The sequence below is a fragment of the Lethenteron reissneri genome, chromosome 17, assembly GCF_015708825.2.
Source record: "Lethenteron reissneri isolate LAM-NWPU_2019-01 chromosome 17, ASM1570882v1, whole genome shotgun sequence".
NCBI classification, from domain to species: Eukaryota; Metazoa; Chordata; class Hyperoartia; order Petromyzontiformes; family Petromyzontidae; genus Lethenteron; species Lethenteron reissneri.
In genome coordinates this window covers 10,876,697-10,892,845 of record NC_083795.1, presented here as the reverse complement: position 1 = coordinate 10,892,845, position 16,149 = coordinate 10,876,697, and the positions used below count along the sequence as shown (strand labels likewise).

Genomic DNA, 16,149 nt, shown 5'->3' with positions numbered 1-16,149 from the left:
CACCTGGTTCCACCAGCCCACAGGGGATTGTGTCTGTCCGTCCGTCGTGCATCCAAAAATGGGAGGGGTGGGGCTGGGTGGAGAGGGGAGGGTGGGGAGGGGCTGGGTGGGGAGGGTGGGGAGGGGCTGGGTGGGGAGGGGAGGGGCTGGGTGGGGAAGGTGGGGAGAGGCTGGGTGGGGAGGGGCTGGTCACCCCGTGGTGCCCTTATACAACTCAACGTTTAACCTACTCACGCCGGCTTGTGCCCGCCCTCACAGTCGGCCATATTTGCGGAATACACCACGCCGCCGTTGACCCTGGCCATTGACCGAGCATCCCAACGTTCCTACCAGCTCTCTCCGCAGGAATGTGTTATATAGGTTTGAGGTGGGTGTCACCCAAGGGTAAGTAGGCGGGGTCAGAGATGGAAATGAGCCCAGCAAGCCAGCTGCGGCGACGCTGCACGTGTGCGACGACGGGGATCATTTCCCATTATATTCGTTTGCATCAGCATGCCAATCCTCCTTTGGCGCAGCTGTTGTGCGTGCGTACGGTGAAGGGACTCCTTTCCATCTCTGACCCTGCCTACTTACTCTTGGGTGACACCCACCTTAAACCTACATATAGCCTCTTGTTGCAGCAACCCTTTCTTGTTCAGCAGTTCTACTGCTGTATCTTTCTACCTGAAGACGATTGCTTGTGTTGCGATCGAAACGTCGTGATTTATTATTTCTTTTTCTACCTACGTGACTTTACCAAAAGAACCAAAGAGTATGGATTCCTGCAGTCACAAAAACTTAAAATCAAGATTATATTATTGTGATGATGAGTATATGACATTATTTGGTGGTGTTCCATTGGCAGTGGTACACAAGCACATAAGAACAACTCCAGCACACACTCGTCAATAACACTGTGACCTTAAAATAAAGAAAATATATAATGGTAATGTTTTGAACAAATACCCCTTCTTCATAGCAAGCAGAAAGGCCAGCTAGAGTGGATCATTAGAGTTGGAGACTATTTTACACCAAAGAGCCTGATAAGAATATGAGCATAAGACAATAACACTTTCTTTTTTTGACAGAAAATTTTAGTTTGAGGGTACTTAAAACATGTTTATGTTACTCTACTATTCTGTACATTATTTTATTGTACACATTACAACTATTTTATTATACAGGAATGCGATGTTGTTTCTGTTCGTGCAGCCTTTATTTACTTGTATCACCAGTGTGTGCTCCAAAACCATACAGGGTATGCACATTTTATTTCACCAAAAAAACAAAAGTGCAGCATAAAATACCGCAATATATTTAATTTCACAACACACTGTAAATTACACGGTACAGTTATTAATGAAAAAATGTATTACACATTAAATTAGTGGTAAACATGTACATGACAATTCAGTTCTGAATAGGCTTGAACGAATGGTTTACAACATTATGTACAGATGAGCAAAAGTCTACTTAGCTTTTGGCAGTATAACTGCCATGCTGAAATACACTGTCGTTTCCATACATTCACAAAGTATTAGACATTCTATGCAGCAGTCATTAATTTATACGGTGACAACTACACTGTTGGCACCCCAGTTCTGTATTTTTTTTGCCCCTGTTTTATACTTTTTTTTTTATAAACAGGGGCTACAATATTTATATTTCTGTAATCGCAAGTTCACCAGTAGTAGGTCTTTCAGCATGCACATTAACATCTCCCCTTTCTGTGTCATAATTCGTTTGTGAACCCATGCTGATGGCCATTCCACGGTCTTGGCTGAGTCGGGCATCTCTCTTGAAGCGGCGGCCCCGAGTCACCCACTGCAGAAAACTTCGCAGCTTTGACCCTGGAGTAACGGGGGGGCCCGAATCCCGATAGCAATCGGAAAGGTCACGGGAACTGCGCTCGCGTGCCGGGTAAAAATCATCCACGAGGCTGATGGAACTCTTCTCTGGCTCCAAGTAAAAAGCTGCCGAAATGTCGTGGGAGCTACTGCGCGATTGATAGCTGTGGGAGCTCCTCTTCCGTTCGGTCGAGCAGAAGTCTGCGACGAGGTCGTCGGACTTTGACTTTCGCCGCGAGTAAAAGCTGCCCGCCGGCCTCTGGGCGTCGGTGGGGCCGATCGTGGTCCGGCTGCAGTGGTGGGGCGGGCGGGCAGAGGTGGCGGCCGACCTGCCACAGACGGAGCGGTGGCCCCGCCAGGCGGGACGGTGGTGCTTCTGACGGCACCGACAGCGCAGGACGTTGAGGAAGGCGCGCTTGAACTCCTGGCTGGAGCATGGATAAATGAGCGGGTTGACGCCACTGTTCAAGTAGCCAAGCCAAAAGATTATCTTGAAAACAGTGTCATCCGGCTTGCACTCTGGGAAATACGAACCTGAGCACATGGAGAGCATTTGGTTGTATCAGATTTAAGCGTAATTTTTTGTCGTTTCTCATAATGTATTAACAATGCAGTATTCAGATACAAATGTTGTTTACGGTGCTATGCACACTGGACTATATTATGCTATTTAACGTGACGAGAAACAGTACTTTAGTTAAATTAAATCTGTCAACAGAAACATTGATTTAAGCAAGTATAAGGTTTCTAGAACGCAGAGCCAAAGACAACATTTCTCATTAACTTTACCGTGCTTGTAAAACATGAACTTCATTAACAAAATTGCTTTATTACATTTTGAAGCTTGCTAGATTAAATCAGCTGATTATGAACAAAACCACCTATTATATTTGGATATTTACTATATTACATAACATACCAGTGTGTTAACAGAGAGTAAATATAACTCTAAGAGACTACTTCACATGTAATTTTGTTAATAAATAAACAAACAGCACAGCTGGGAGGGGCCCTTACAAGGATTTCTTCAGTTTTGGATGGAGCATATTTTTTTTTAAATTTCTGCTTGAGATTTAACACAATGTTCCTGTGGGCATTCTGTGAATGATCAACTGTATACTAAAATCAATGTGGCTAATGGTCCAGAAGCTAACCGTGCTTACATTGTTTATATAGCATCAATGCAAGTGCATAACAAACATAATTATCTAAAATTGTGGGATGTAAAAGTACGTGCAAATGTGCCACTTTTATAAAATATCTCTCGGTGAAGAATTCATTCCATAATCTCTTTGTGCCGAGTACTTTCTCAAAGACATCGCCAATCGCAGCTTTCCATTTAGTGTTGTCCGTGATATTCACTCAAGAACTTTGTATGAGATACTCTCAATTTCATCCAGTCGTTAAAATCGCTTTTGTGCTTAATTAGCTGTCTTTCCAAGCTTCATGCACCTCTAAGTGTCCCACTCAAAATATATTTGTTCTCTTGTTTACTCATTACATGTCTAAGAATTCAGATTTGCCTTTTATATAATTATATATAATTAATAAAAATTTACATCCTTATAAAATACCACATTTCTGTTGATTTTAGTTTGCGTTGCAGGACTGCTCCGTACCGTCTCACGCTAAATGAGTGATCACAATGAATTATTGATCACAATGAAAACAGTTTCCCTACGAACTGCCATGCCTCACCACTTGGAATACTCACGTGGGGTGGGGGGGAGTGTAAAAGATTAGGCAAATTCACTTTTATATTTAATTTTTCCATAGATTGATGTGTTTTCATGCTCTTAAAGTATGTATCTTCATAGGAGTGAGAACTGAAATATATCACAATATTGCCATTAACAGTTTGCATTTGATTAGATAGAGCTTTGCTTTGAAGCCATAGCTTTCTGCATATTTGAACAAAATCCTGACGAATGTTGTTCTAAACTGTCCAGGGTGCCGTGTTTCACAAGCGCAAAGAATAAAGATGTCAAGTGAAAATTTATGTTTGTGTTTTCCTCAATTACCCAACACAGGAATGATATGCCTCTTGTCTGTTTGGGATTTTGAGCGTAGCGTACTGTTATTTTTACACCAAATGCTATTATTTAAACAAAAGACAAACACGATGTTTACACACATTTCAGAACAGCAAAATGGTCTGATGTATTTTGACTTAATCGACAAATTAATTTCAGGAGCTGAAAAAAACCCCGAAATAAATATTTTTTATATAAAGCATTATTTATATGTCATGTAATATATAACACATTTTCTAGCATTACGTGAGTGATATTAATTACACCATTGTCAAGTTTGGCAGGTTATAGCAAAGCATCATATGAATTTCGTTTCTCTTACACGAGGGATCGTGATACAAATATTGTGTTGAAATGAGTCTCAAGATTCTTGGTCAGGAGGGGCTCGCATTGCCGTGTTATTTTTAAACCAAATAGTATTGTTTAAAATAATAATAGGGGTTTTCCCCTTTTTTCTGGCAACAAAACTGAAACCTTTTTACAAGTAATCACGTATGCATTAACCACAATACTTGTGGTAAAAATGCCAATAAAAACACACTGATAATATATGCATTGACCTTGAAACTGATTGGTCCACACATTTCATAACAGTGAAATGGTCAGAACAGTGAAACAGTGAAACGGTCTGATGCAATTTGACTCAGCAAACTAATCTCAGGAGCTGAAAAACCCCTAAATATATTTTTTGTCAAAAGCAATATTTACATTGCATGTACAGTACTGTATCACTCATTTCCCAGCGATAAGTGAGTGATATTAATTACACCATAGTCCAGTTTGGCAGGTTATAGCAAAGCATCATGTGAAGATCAAGGATCCATAAAGGTTAAACACAGCCGACGCTTTTACCCATGTTATGAGGACACGGGAAAACACACAATAAACATTAACATCTATCAATTCTGCACTTCTTCCATTAAATTATTTCTAAAGTGGATGAGTGCCAGCCCATGGTGGCAATTTTATTTTATCCTCCAGCTGGGCTCGCTTCGTGACAGCACAGTATGGGGCATGATTTGTGACCCAACAACAGCCCATGAATAAACAAATGAGGGAAGTCTGATATTACGGGCATTACTGTAATTTATATTCATGACTCTAAGGCTATTCCTGAGAGGCTATCAAATACTGTATCGGTGTAGATAATGTATGATAACCCATTCTCCCTACTGTTACATACACAATGCAAACATTCTCTTGCTTCGATATACAACTATGTACTAAGCATTTCATTTCTTTCCTACACATATTTTTTACGCACAGAACCATGGTTACTGTTTCCGTGAACTTCACTCATTGATTTCTGCAGTCAGTCTGGTAGACTAAAAACTAAACCATTTTACCAGGTACGGGCACCGAGCCATATAGCTTTTTTTTATAGAAGCGACCTGGCCACAAATGGTCACTCAACGAAGTGGCTTATCACGTGGAAATTTATAGCAGCCAAATACCCTAAACGCATGTTTCTAAATGTGGAGGAAAATACTGAAGGACCCAGAGGACCCGGACGAAAATCCACACGACCACGGGGAGAACACGCAAACTCCAAATATACAGCAGGCGTCAGGGTTGGGGTCGAACCCACGACACTGTTTCACCGGACCGTGCTCAAATCACCACAACACACACACAAATTCCCACCCATCTTTGTAGCCCAGTGCCTGCCCCCCCCCCCCCCTGCTCTGTGGGCCCTGCTGCAATTGCACCATCTGCACACATTAAGTTACACCACTCTCCAGCTCGCGAACAGCAGAGATGGTACATACCAATCAATCTCCTGGGCCAGTGGCATATCGTGATTTCTATAGGCCCTGGCACGGGAATTAAATGGGGTCCCACCACCACTACACAATTCCCCCCTTCGTAGCCCGGTAACCTGGGCCCTTTTGGCCCATTGTCTCTGGTGCAGTTGCACTGCCTGCACACTCGATAGCTAACGCCATTGCCCTGAAGTCAACGGTGATGGAGATGGTACAAGTCAATGAGCAAATCAGTCGCTCGATGAAAGAAATATTTAATTTACTCCGAGCGTGGGTCTACCGAGGGAAACGTTTGTCTTCCAAATTTCGTTTTTTATTGAAAGTCTAAAGCTTCTTGATCAGGCGGGACTCGCATTGCCGTTTTTTGGCCACGATTAACACATACAAGAAAGACACGGTCGGAGCTCGGCAGATGGAATCGATCCAAAGACTCAATCAATTGAGTGGGCCAAATCTATCGAACGACGGTACCCATTGCTGCACTTGCAATGATGTTACAAGCTCTCGGAGTCCCACGCCTACAACACTTGGCAAACACCGGTGGTCGCCCATCCAAGTAGTAGTGTTCCTACATTAAGAAATTGCCGACGCAAGTGAACCAGACAGAGCTCACCAGCTCAGACTGAACACCGCACGTGGTGAGTGGCGGCTCAACCCGAGTCTCAAAAGGTTGCCTGGAGATCGCCACCAGCTAATTAGCACCTCCGGCTAGCACGGTTGGCTACGTACGGTGCGAAAGAAGTTCAACATACATCATCATCATAATTTGTATTTATCCTGGAGGAATCCGATGAACTATAAAGCTCATTTTCACAGATGTCCAACCATTTTCAAAGTTGTGATGGACTTCAATTAGCTTAGAATGTATGCTCTCTGCACGTGCTGGAAATAAAAGGGGGGCCATAAAATTGATGGTGTGTTCGTGATCGTAGTTGGACGTCAAGAGAGAGCCAAGCTTGGCTGCAGAGAAAGATCTGGTTTTACACGACCAGAGTGTGAAAGCGTGTGCAGTACAGCACTTGGAAGTGTTGGTGTTGGCAGTGATTGTACCAAAGTTGAGATAGATAGCAATCAGTGTGTTGCTGTACAAGTTTCCCCCTTCAAGCTGTGTTGCTCACTTTATTTTTTCTCTCGTTAACTGTCAATGAACCCCCAATAAAGCCGCTACAAAACGAGTTTTGGGGTTTCTTCCAATGGCTGCTTGATTCGTCGAGAGTTGTTCACAACCACCGACGAGGACACCTCTACGAAAGTTGCTCGCGCCTTCGATGAGTGCGGTTGGCTACGTACGGTGCTAAAGAAGTTCAACGTACATACATCCGTGCATGCATACGAGCACTCACCAAGCTCTTTGACCCTCCTCAACTTCCGAAATCCAACGAGATCAGGCGCAATCGAGGAGATTTGCTCGTAGACAAATAACTTAAAATACACATCACATTGTTAAATTGGCAATGTGCTGCGTCACATGCCCAACTCAGGTGCGTAGTGCTAACGTGGTTATTCTGCAGCTATGAGTGCAGCATACAACTGTTGCTGCTACTGAAGCTGTTGCAGCTGCTGTTGCAGATATAATTGCTGCTGCTGCAGTTATTGCGTTGGTTGATGTAGCTCCTGCAGCTTGCTCTTGAAGAAGCTCCCCTGCTTAGCTCCACCACGAGGCTTCTGAGGTTCGGTTGGGCTGATCAGACAGCGAGCAGAGGCCAGCCCGGACATCTCCGTCGTGCGCTAGCTCTTCGTGTCAATATTTTCATTGCTATTTAAATCACAATTACATTCTGTGGTCTGTTTTCCCTCCTGCCCAACACCTCCCGCGCGGAAGAGAAAGCGCTGCCTCGATATATCGACTCACAACTCGGCGTAAATGAAAAATGTATTCGAGCGATTGATTCGCTAGGTGATTTGTCAAAATCTCCACCATCGTTGATCCCAGGGCAGTGTGCGTAGCAATCGAGTGTGCAGGCTGTGCAACTGCACCAGGAGTCCATGGGTTGGAAAGGCTCAGCTACTGCAAGCACTGCAGCAGCAGTTGCAGCAGGAGCAGCAGGACTAACAACTGTATCAAAACTGCAATAACAAGTGGTCCGATAAATGTAACTTGTGTGTTTGAAGCAACACATTGGCAATTGTAAATTACCATTCAATGTGATTTGTATTTCAAAACGTCATTTGTATACCCGTACCTATAAATTAAATACCCAAGTGCCCGTTAAAATGCTCACATCTAGGATATGGTGATATGAAAGGTTTGATAGCAAACAAGGAAATGTGCAAATGGAGTTAAAACTACTTCCACTACGACTAAGCAAGCTCCCAAAGAGGCTTCCTGTGTTGGCCCCACATGAATAGATGATATCATCGTTTCCAGTTTCTAATACTGAAATGCTTTCACCACTTTTCGATGTGTTTTTCTTGTAATCGTCTATGGAGTTCATTTGTTTAGTTAGTGAAGCAAATGTAATGTTTTCATAATTTTGTTGAAAAGAGGTTATATCAATAACTTAAATTATTAAAACGTCTCCCACTGCAACTTTATGTATTGACTCTACACAGATTGTGGTTAGTACAATAATAAATTACTAAATATTTCAGATTTTGCAGCGCTCTGCCTGATCCAGTCCCTGGTTTCTATGGCCCCGAAGTTCAAACCTTTAAGGGTGGGGGGCACTCCTGGAAGAACCAACCCTCAGGATTATAAAAGCCTACGCGGAGTAAAAGCCTTTTTGTCCTAGTCCTCACGTGTGGTTGTTGAGCTGGAAAAACGAGCAGCATGGTGCTTCTGTAGGGGGACATCGATATACATCTCAACCTGATTATGGCTGATGCCATCATATCTGTGAGAACCAGGAAAAAAAGTTATTTTACCCCACGTAGGCCTCTTATTCCACCTTACCATATATAGCATCTTAATACTACCACATTTATATAACACTGGAATTTATATTGGACAGAAGATGTTTTTTAGGTTAGATATTTGGTGGTATTTATGATGACAAATGCTGCTGTGGGAAGTGGACAGGGGTCAAAGGGATAAGCAATAGGAGGAAGATCCAGGCACTATAATGTCATTCCGGAGAATAGGTTTTTTTCCCCTTTCTTCTGGCAACAAAACAGGTGTTAAGTTTTAAAACACCAAACTGAAACCTTTTACAAGGAATCATGTTTGCATTAACCACAATACTTGTGGTCAGAATGCTAACAAAAACATACTCTGATAATATATGCATTGTCTTTGCAACTGATTGGTCCACACCAGACAGCTTTCTTTTGAGCCTCGTCTCAAACGGTGTTAGACCAGAGGACGCCAAAAGCCTCAAAGACAATGCATTATCAGAGTAATGAGAGCTCGGGGTGAGCATCTACATCATCCTTTGCCAGTACCAAAATATGAGAATAGGTTTTTCCCCTTTCCTCTGGCAACAAAACATGTCATTCCTGTATTATTTTTTACCTTTTGAATGGAATAGGAAGCGTTTTATTTATACTTGCCAACCGAGTAGTGGAGGAAGCCAGGTTCTGGGGTTGCAGGAAGGAATTTATTGACCTGACGAGGGATTTAGGGTTTCCAGCACCAGTTGCAGTGAGGGCAGAGTAGAAATATGAATTGGACCTTGCCAGAGCTGACTGAGGGGATTTGATGTGAGGCTTCCAGATCTGGCCATATATTCCAAGGCTTGATTTGTTTTCTTCCATTGTCTCTCAAGTCTACACCCAATGATTAGTTTTATTTGCTCACGGAGAGAAGCAGCAGGGAGGTGCCGATGAGGTTCTGGAAGAGAGTTTAGCCAATGGGCTCATTGAAACGTGCGTTAGCTGTGTACAATATGTGTGGATTGTTTTTCACAAACTTTGGAGAGTAAAACTATGCTATGTGGTCAAGGTTACAGCAATTATCTCCAGATGCTGTCAACATTGTAATCAGCACGCTATACAGCAGAGCATTGTGTTTTATTTTTTAACACGGTATATACAATTTTGTAACTGTACATGCTCTATGCCTGCAATGTTCAAAGTATGCCGAGTGATAACAAAAGTCGTGACATCTTTAAGCGTGTTATCAAAAATGGCAATACACTACAATAATTGCTTGCAGGCCACAATTGTAGAGGTACTATAGTTGCGACCCGAGTTATATTCCCGGTGATGAATGGCATCAGTGGTGTGTAATATTTGAATCGGTTCTTGGCCTTCCTATTCATGAACCCCCCCAACTGAGCAGCATTGTGAAGTAAGGTCAAATAATCCCAATTACCGACACGACGTGGGGAGGTCTTCATCCAGCAGTGGAGTGATACAGAGCTGTTTATTGCAACACTGCAACTCGCATTCGTATTCTCCATTTGCTTTCGTGTTTCATTATTTACACTGTATCTTCAACGTGCTGCTGTCGATTAATTTATAAACAACTTGAACAATGTCACTATTTTGTTTTGAAGCTTTCGTGACGGCAGGAATCCATACTCTTTGGTTATTTCGGTATAGTCACGTAGGTAGAAAAATAAAATAAAATATTTCATTTTACCGAAAGAACCAAAGAGTATGATGTCACTTCTTCTTGGTTCTTTCGGTAAAGTCACGTAGAAGGGAAGTAATAAAATAATAAAAATAAAACATAATAAAACAATTCTCACGACGTTTCGGCCACAACGCAAGCAGCCGTCCTCAGGCGAAGAATGAAGCACCACCAAGCTTGGAGCGTATATTTAAGCTGGGTTAGAGGGGGGGAGGTGGGAAGAAGAGCGCCTAAACAAAATAATTTGCATATCAAGAGGAATTATTTTGTTTAGGCGCTCTTCTTCCCACCTCCCCCCCTCTAACCCAGCTTAAATATACGCTCCAAGCTTGGTGGTGCTTCATTCTTCGCCTGAGGACGGCTGCTTGCGTTGTGGCTGAAACGTCGTGAGAATTGTTTTATTATGTTTTATTTTTATTATTTTATTACTTCCCTTCTACGTGACTTTACCGAAAGAACCAAGAAGATGAATCCCTGCAGTCACGAAAGCTTTAAATCGAAATATAATGTCACTATTACTTAAAAAAATGACAATTGGGTTTTAATAACACACACCACTGCCATGACATTGCATTTAACCCGTCCATGTGTTTTTTTAACGGGAGCTCTTTGATTCAAATCCTTGAACAGAGAATGTTGACACTTTGCGCATGCATGCATTGCCTCTCCATAATGTGCCTTTTGTGTGCCGAACCGTCTCTCATAGCAACAATTTATTATTTTTTCAAGTCAGTGTATGGGCTTTTATTGCTATGCTTGCGATATATGTCCATGCGTTCAATGACATTCCACACGTTTTTACAAAAGACCAACACGCAACACGAGTTCTGAAGCAGCGGCTTTCCTGAAATAAAATACCAAGGAATGTCTGTGATTGGATGAAAATATGGTTTAAAATTCGATAAAAAAAAAGAAAGCTGCCGTGACAGTAGTTGCCCAAGTCTTGGTTTCACATCTGTATTTACAGAAGCCGTTCCCTTCTCGTAAACTACAAAAACTCTAAAACCAAATTGCTCGGAAACTCACAAACATCTCACAACATTTTTATATTCTCGTTAAATGAAGGAAACGTATTCTTAGATTTGTTTACCAAGAAATATCTCACCGCGTGGAAATACCTTTTTTCAAGAGGGTCCTGCTGATTTTTCACAGTAGGGGTGTGTGACAATTACTTTGTGTTTCCCAATTAAGTCATTTCCAAGTATATGTCAATATAAAAAAATTAAGCCCTGATGCCAGCACACACGTCCTACTCTTTTTAGAATAACGTTACGGGATTTTTAATAACAATAATGATGCAATTTATAACGCGCGCAAATTTGCGGACGTAACGGCCGCTACTCAGAGGCAGGCGGCACTTATTTTTCTGTTGTTGTCATTAATATGCCCGCAGAATTAACTAGGGTGGCCGTGGGTTCGAACTGCGAAGCACTGCAAAAAGCGGCAATGTCACCACCCTTTCAATACCAAAGCCAAGATCGGCGTAGTTTCTGGGCAAGATAGGCCATGAGTTACATTATACAAAAACGCATTTGGTTAATGTCGCATGCCGCACATGAAACATGTGTGGGTATGTCTTGACGTGTGCGCCAAACGGACACGGCGGGAGATGGTATTCTGCCCTACATTGATGTAGCCTAACTCGCCAAGAGGGCGCCATCCCACACTATTGACAGAAGTCATCATCACTCACTTGTTATAGATGTATATCAGTATGACTCATATCTTTTATTTAGGGTATATTAGCTCACAGGCTTGTGTGTAAGGGGAGTTGTGTGAATATACTTCACTATACTGGTTACTTCTTCACTATGCCGTGCAGATTGGTAAAAGGAGCACATTTTGTCCCTTTACTTTATTATATTTTGGTTGTGCTTTGGATATATTGTCGTTTATTTTACGTAATGTACTCAGCCTCCTTTCTTCCGCCATGCTTTCATGATTCGACGTGTTCACTCAATCTTCTGTTGTGTTACCTAAAACATTCGTAAAAGTATTTTTTAATCGTTTCACAGAGTTCTGTGTGGGTCGACATTAAACAAATTGTTTGGTGATGCTGCATCGGCAGCGGTGCCAAGCGCAGTTAACATAACGCGCAACATACTCATCAACAACACTGCCTCAAAAGAAAAAAATATGTATAATCGGCGACGTTCTGGGGAATAATCATTTTTCTTTATAGAAGGGCCATTACCCGAAACGTCACCGATTATATATTTTTATCTTTTAAGGTAGTGTTAGATGACGAGTGTGTTGAGTTTTTGGTATAGATTGTAGGTTGGCGATTTTCCAGTCGAAACTGGTTAGCCCTTGAAAAGACAGATGGAACCATAGCACGTGATAGAGATAGGATCTAAAAATGTGTGCCGGAATGCTATGAAAATCACTACAGAAAAAGTAATATATCCCAGGATTCGAACCATTTTGCAGATGAAGAGGAGGAAATTCCATACGTCGCACGGTATTGTTTTCTGCGCTTGTTTACCCAGGAAATCCTCACTGAGTCTCAAGACTCTTTTAATGGAGGGTTCTGCCAAGTTTTTCTGACCTGCCCCTATTGGAAATCTGTGAAAAAGGAGCTTTATAGCTCATCGGATGCCTCCAGTATAAATAAATATTCTGATTCTGGTTTTGTAGTAGGTGACAATGTTGCTACGTGCGATCGCAATTAAGTCATTTGTTTAGAATTTTACAGCAGGAGAGCGTTTGGCCAATTCCATTTCAATTGTATATTGTTAGTTATGGTAGGAAACCGGAGAACCCAAAGGAAACCCATGTAGGGCAGGGGGAGATTACAACGCCGTGCATACAAACTCCAGGAGACGAACCCAGGTTGTGCCACCGTTAAATAAGTAAAGAATTCCCCTCGCAGTATGAATAAAGATACATCTCCTGTACCAGATTAAATTACTGTGGACATCATCAAACAAACAGGACCAGATGTTAGAACAAAATGAGTGTGACCAATTTACTAAATGTTTACACAGAAATGAAATAATTAAAAGAAGAAATGATGGCTAAACATTTCTCGATTCAAAAGGGTAGCCAAAACTGGCTTGAAGGATTACAGAACCCAGGAGCCTATTATTGCATGTTCATAAATTGTTTATGGCTACCATTGGAAATATAAGAATAAACAATCTATAGGCCACGCAGCAACGTGAGCAAAGATAAATTTAGGTCCAGTTTTTTTTTCCTCATCAGATTTTGGTAGACGAATTAATATTAAAGTCCGTTATGCCTAGCCTTTGCAGGCTTTGGAAATACATTTGACACTAGGTGGAAATTGATGCGGTAATCCAAGTGCTCACAAACCTCTTGTACAAAAAAAAAACCATTTGGAAATAAAGAAAAAAAATGTGCAAGAATGGAACGACTACACTTTAGATGTTATGAAGTAATCAACATTGTACATTTCAGAAGGGGAGTCAGAATTCCAACCATGTAATCAACAGCCAATTTGAAGATATTTTACAATCATTAGATTGGAAAAATAAAGGCATAAATATAAATTAGGAAGATTTCAACCATCGCAGATTTGCGGATGACAACAAGCAATGGAATTGAACGAACAGGAGGAATTGATTGTGAATAACTTCATGAATAACGCTCTAAAGTCGGGCTCAAGATAAACATGAACAAGAGCAATGTACTTATATTACAAGTTTGTATCACGGATAAAGATATCTGTAAGAGGGACATACCAAGGGAATGCATACCTATGCAGTTGTTCAAGGTGGATTAAAATGAAAATAATTAATTAAGCGGCAGACGAGAGTGGGTTGGAGTGCTTTTAAAAAAAAATCTGAAGTTGAGAATGTAAAGCAGCAGACCAATGTAAATGAAAAGAAAAGTATGTATCACCTGATGTGACATGAATCATAAACATTGACACTGACACAGAATATGAAACAAAAGCAGAAAAGTGTGCAAAGCATGGAGCGATGCATTTCTGGGAATACCACTAGCAGACAGAAAGAGTAACATATTGATCAGAAGACAAACACAAGTGAGAGCTATTATTTTGACTGTTAGTAAAAAAAAGTGGGCTTAGGTAGACTCCATTGCTAGATGCGATGATTGGCCAATGGTCGAGACTAACAACGGAATGGCAGCCAAAGGTGTTTAACAATATAACCACATCAGGATAATGGAACCAATCAATACTCATACTCTTTGGTTCTTTCGGTAAAGTCACGTAGGTATAAAATAAAATAAATCACGACGTTTCGATCCACTGCAGTTCCACTGCTGGATTATATTTTTTCCGCCTGAGGACGACCGCTTGTGCTGTGATCGAAACGTCGTGATTTATTTTATTTTATATCTACGTGACTTTACCGAAAGAACCAAAGAGTATGGATTCATGCAGTCACGAAAGCTTCAAATCAAGATTCAACTCAATACTCGCTTGCCATATGTGACATTACTTGCACAGATCTGGCAATGAGCCCTGCATGGTGGCCAGGAGATGGCAGTGCAACATAAGATTGAATCCATCTGTGCGGAACTTTGAGAATAATCCCCTTGTAATGTGCGGGTTTCCCCCAGGAACCCCAGTCTTTCTCCCACATGCTAAACACCTACAATATGAGAGCAACGACATTAGCCGAACATGCAATGCAGGACTCCCTTGGAAAACAATTTTTACGAACTTGGTGAGTTTACAAAGATCGAAATGTCATCATGGCCAAAACCATTGATGCCACCATACCTCACCAACGCTTTCTGCCCTATCCCACTGATACTTGCACAGCAGACGCGCGGCGTTCAATGTTTACCCGAAGAGAAAGGGGATTATGATCATGACAGTTCAGTAACTTACCCAGCGGCAGGACCAAGAAGAATGGAAACCAGCAGAGGACAAAGACCCCCACGACAATGCCCACGGTCTTGGCCGCTTTCTTCTCTCGGGAGAACTTGAGGATCCTGACAGAGAGGGACCCCCGCAGGTGATGGGGCTCCTTGGCCGAGCCGTCATCCCGGCCACGGTGGATGCGCAGGGTGACTTCTCTCATGTTGGCCCTGGCCCTCTTGACCCCGGCCTTGAGGCTCTCGGTTTGCCTCTTGGCCGCGGTGTAGACCTTGCAGTACATGCCCAGGATGACGCACATGGGGATGTAGAAGGACAGCATGGACGAGAAGAGAGCATAGCCTGGCTCCTCAGTGATGCTGCAGATAGTCTCGTCATCCGGCGGAGGCTCCTTCCAGCCGAGCAGAGGCCCCACGGAGATGACGATGGACAGCACCCACACGCTGACCAGTACGAACAAGGCCCGCCGCTCGGTCATGATGGCCGGGTAACGCAGGGGATACCCGACGCCCACGTAGCGGTCCACGGAGATGACGCACAGGCTCATGATGGACGCCGAGCAGCAGAGCACGTCCACCGCAGCCCACACGTCGCAAAAAGGCCGCCCGAAAGCCCAGTAGCCCATCACCTCTAGGGCGGCGGAGAAGGGTAACACGGTTGTGCTCAGCAGGAGGTCCGCCAGGGCCAGGTTGGCAATGAAGTAGTTGGTGACCGTACGCAGGTGCCTGTTGCAGAACACCGAGAGGATGACCAAAATGTTGCCCGCGATGGCGAAGATGATGAAGGAGCCGAGCGTCAACACGAGACCCACGACGCGGGCTTGGTCCTGCAACAGCAGCAGCAGCTGCTGCTGCTGAGGAGATTGAGAGGTCCCATTTGCGTCTGGGGCTGGAGTCACTGCTGAAATCGACAGCGGGGCGTTGGTGACACCCCAGGAGGAGTTCTTCATCTTGGCCGGGAAGGTGAGCTCATCCTCTACCCGATTGGGATTCCACGCACACAGGGCTCGCCTGCATGCTGCACACGGGGTCCTTGACAAGAGAAACAAACACATATATACAAATATATCTCTGTGTGGTTATTGGGGAGGAAAACCCGGAGGATATGAATTGCGAGCTATAATTGGCACATTTTGTTACTTGAACACGTAGGCTTTCGCGACCATATTATCCATACGAGTTTTTTTTTCAGTGTAAGCGCT

The 16,149-nt window shown here is 42.8% G+C and overlaps 1 protein-coding gene across 3 annotated transcripts; it reads right to left on the bottom strand.

Annotated features, from left to right (window-relative positions):
- Positions 1-684: 684 nt before the first annotated feature.
- LOC133343478 (alpha-1A adrenergic receptor-like) lies at positions 685-15,921 on the bottom strand. 3 transcript variants are annotated; one of them, XM_061553126.1, is made up of 2 exons: positions 14,961-15,921; positions 685-2,360 (listed from the first exon to the last, which is right to left on the bottom strand). In XM_061553126.1, the coding sequence occupies exons 1-2, from the start codon at positions 15,895-15,897 to the stop codon at positions 1,639-1,641; spliced, it is 1,659 nt and encodes a 552-aa protein (XP_061409110.1). In that variant the 5' UTR covers positions 15,898-15,921; the 3' UTR covers positions 685-1,638. The 3 variants fall into 3 exon arrangements, with proteins under 3 accessions (XP_061409110.1, XP_061409111.1, XP_061409112.1); XM_061553127.1 differs by having other exon boundaries at positions 1,678-2,254; XM_061553128.1 differs by lacking the exon at positions 685-2,360 and adding an exon at positions 11,936-12,111.
- Positions 15,922-16,149: the final 228 nt, after the last annotated feature.